Source organism: Chenopodium album, chromosome 5 (assembly GCF_948465745.1).
Source record: "Chenopodium album chromosome 5, dcCheAlbu1.1, whole genome shotgun sequence".
In the NCBI taxonomy this organism is placed as follows: Eukaryota; Viridiplantae; Streptophyta; class Magnoliopsida; order Caryophyllales; family Amaranthaceae; genus Chenopodium; species Chenopodium album.
The window spans coordinates 12,054,936-12,056,247 of record NC_137838.1 but is presented as its reverse complement, the minus strand read 5'-3'; the positions used below and the strand labels follow the sequence as shown (position 1 = coordinate 12,056,247).

At 46.9% G+C, this 1,312-nt stretch overlaps 1 protein-coding gene across 1 annotated transcript; it reads left to right on the top strand.

Annotated features, from left to right (window-relative positions):
* LOC145632596 (uncharacterized) lies at window positions 1–735 on the top strand. Its single transcript, XM_081684950.1, has one exon. The coding sequence runs from the start codon at window positions 1–3 to the stop codon at window positions 733–735; it is 735 nt and encodes a 244-aa protein (XP_081541076.1).
* The last annotated feature ends 577 nt before the right edge of the window (window positions 736–1,312 follow it).

The following is a 1,312-nucleotide window of genomic DNA, read 5'->3' as shown; positions in this document are numbered from 1 at the left end:
ATGCAAGATGATACCTACCGACAAGGTAACGCGGAAATTTATCGGCAAGGTAATGCACCGCTTGGGCGCAAAATCACCATCGATGTAATTACTGGGGGGCCAGTGCACGGAGGCTTCGTCAGCGGTGCAAAGAAAAGCTTGGCCGAATATAAGCATATGGTAAACGCTTTGGGAATAGATGAGCGGCCCCGTCCAGCGACTATACCCTCCGTATCGTTCTCAGAGGACGACACGAGGGGTTTAGTTTTTCCCCATGACGATCTGTTGGTACTGATATTGATGATGAATGGGTGCGACATCAAGCGCTCACTAGTAGACGGGGGTAGCTTGGCCAACATCTTGTTCGCAAAAGCGTTTGACGCAATGATGATAGGCCGAAAGTACTTAACACCAGTTACCTATCTAGTTATTGGCTTCAATGGTTCCACCGTTATACCTGAAGGCAGCATAAATTTGCAAGTCCGAATTGGGGATGTCCCGATAGCTCGAGACGTTATGGTTGAATTCCTTATAGTTTATGTGCCATCAGCGTACAACGTCATTATCGGAAGACCATTAATTCATGACACGCAAGTGGTGGTTTCAACATATCACCTCACAATGGTCTATGTCTCTAATGCCGGCAAAACGGAGCGTGTCAGAGGAAGCCAAACCATGGCGAGAGAATGTTATGTAACGACGCTGAAACAACCTTGTAGGATAGTAAGCGTCAGTCAGGATAGCCAAAAAAGATAAAGAGCTCCATCTGCACACGACCTGGCAATAGGAAACTTTGACACAAGACCGATGACGGTGCCTAGGCCGTCACCAGTACCAGGGGGCGAAACAATGGAGGTCGAGCTGCAGTCGAGAGTTCCAAATCGAACTGTAACAATCGGATCCGATATGGATATCGATATGCAATGCCATTTAGTCGAGCTCTTGCGGGAAAATGCCGACGTGTTCGCCTTCTCGACCGATGAAATGCCAGGAATCCACCCCGACTTGATGGTGCACAAGTTAAATGTAGATAGGCGAGCCAGGCCTGTACGATAAAAGAAACAAAACTTTTCTACTGAAAAGATCAAAGCTATACAAGCCGAAGTGAATAAACTACGGGCGGCAGGTTTCATAGAGCCATGCACATATCCAGAATGGTTATCTAATGTCGTTATGGTCAAGAAACCATCTGGAAAATGGAGAATGTGTGTCGAATTTATAGACTTAAACAAGGCTTGCCTAAAAGACTGTTACCCACTGCCGAGAATAGATCGCCTGGTTGACTCCACCTCCGATCATGCACTCCTAAGCTTTATGGATGCCTTCTCAGGGT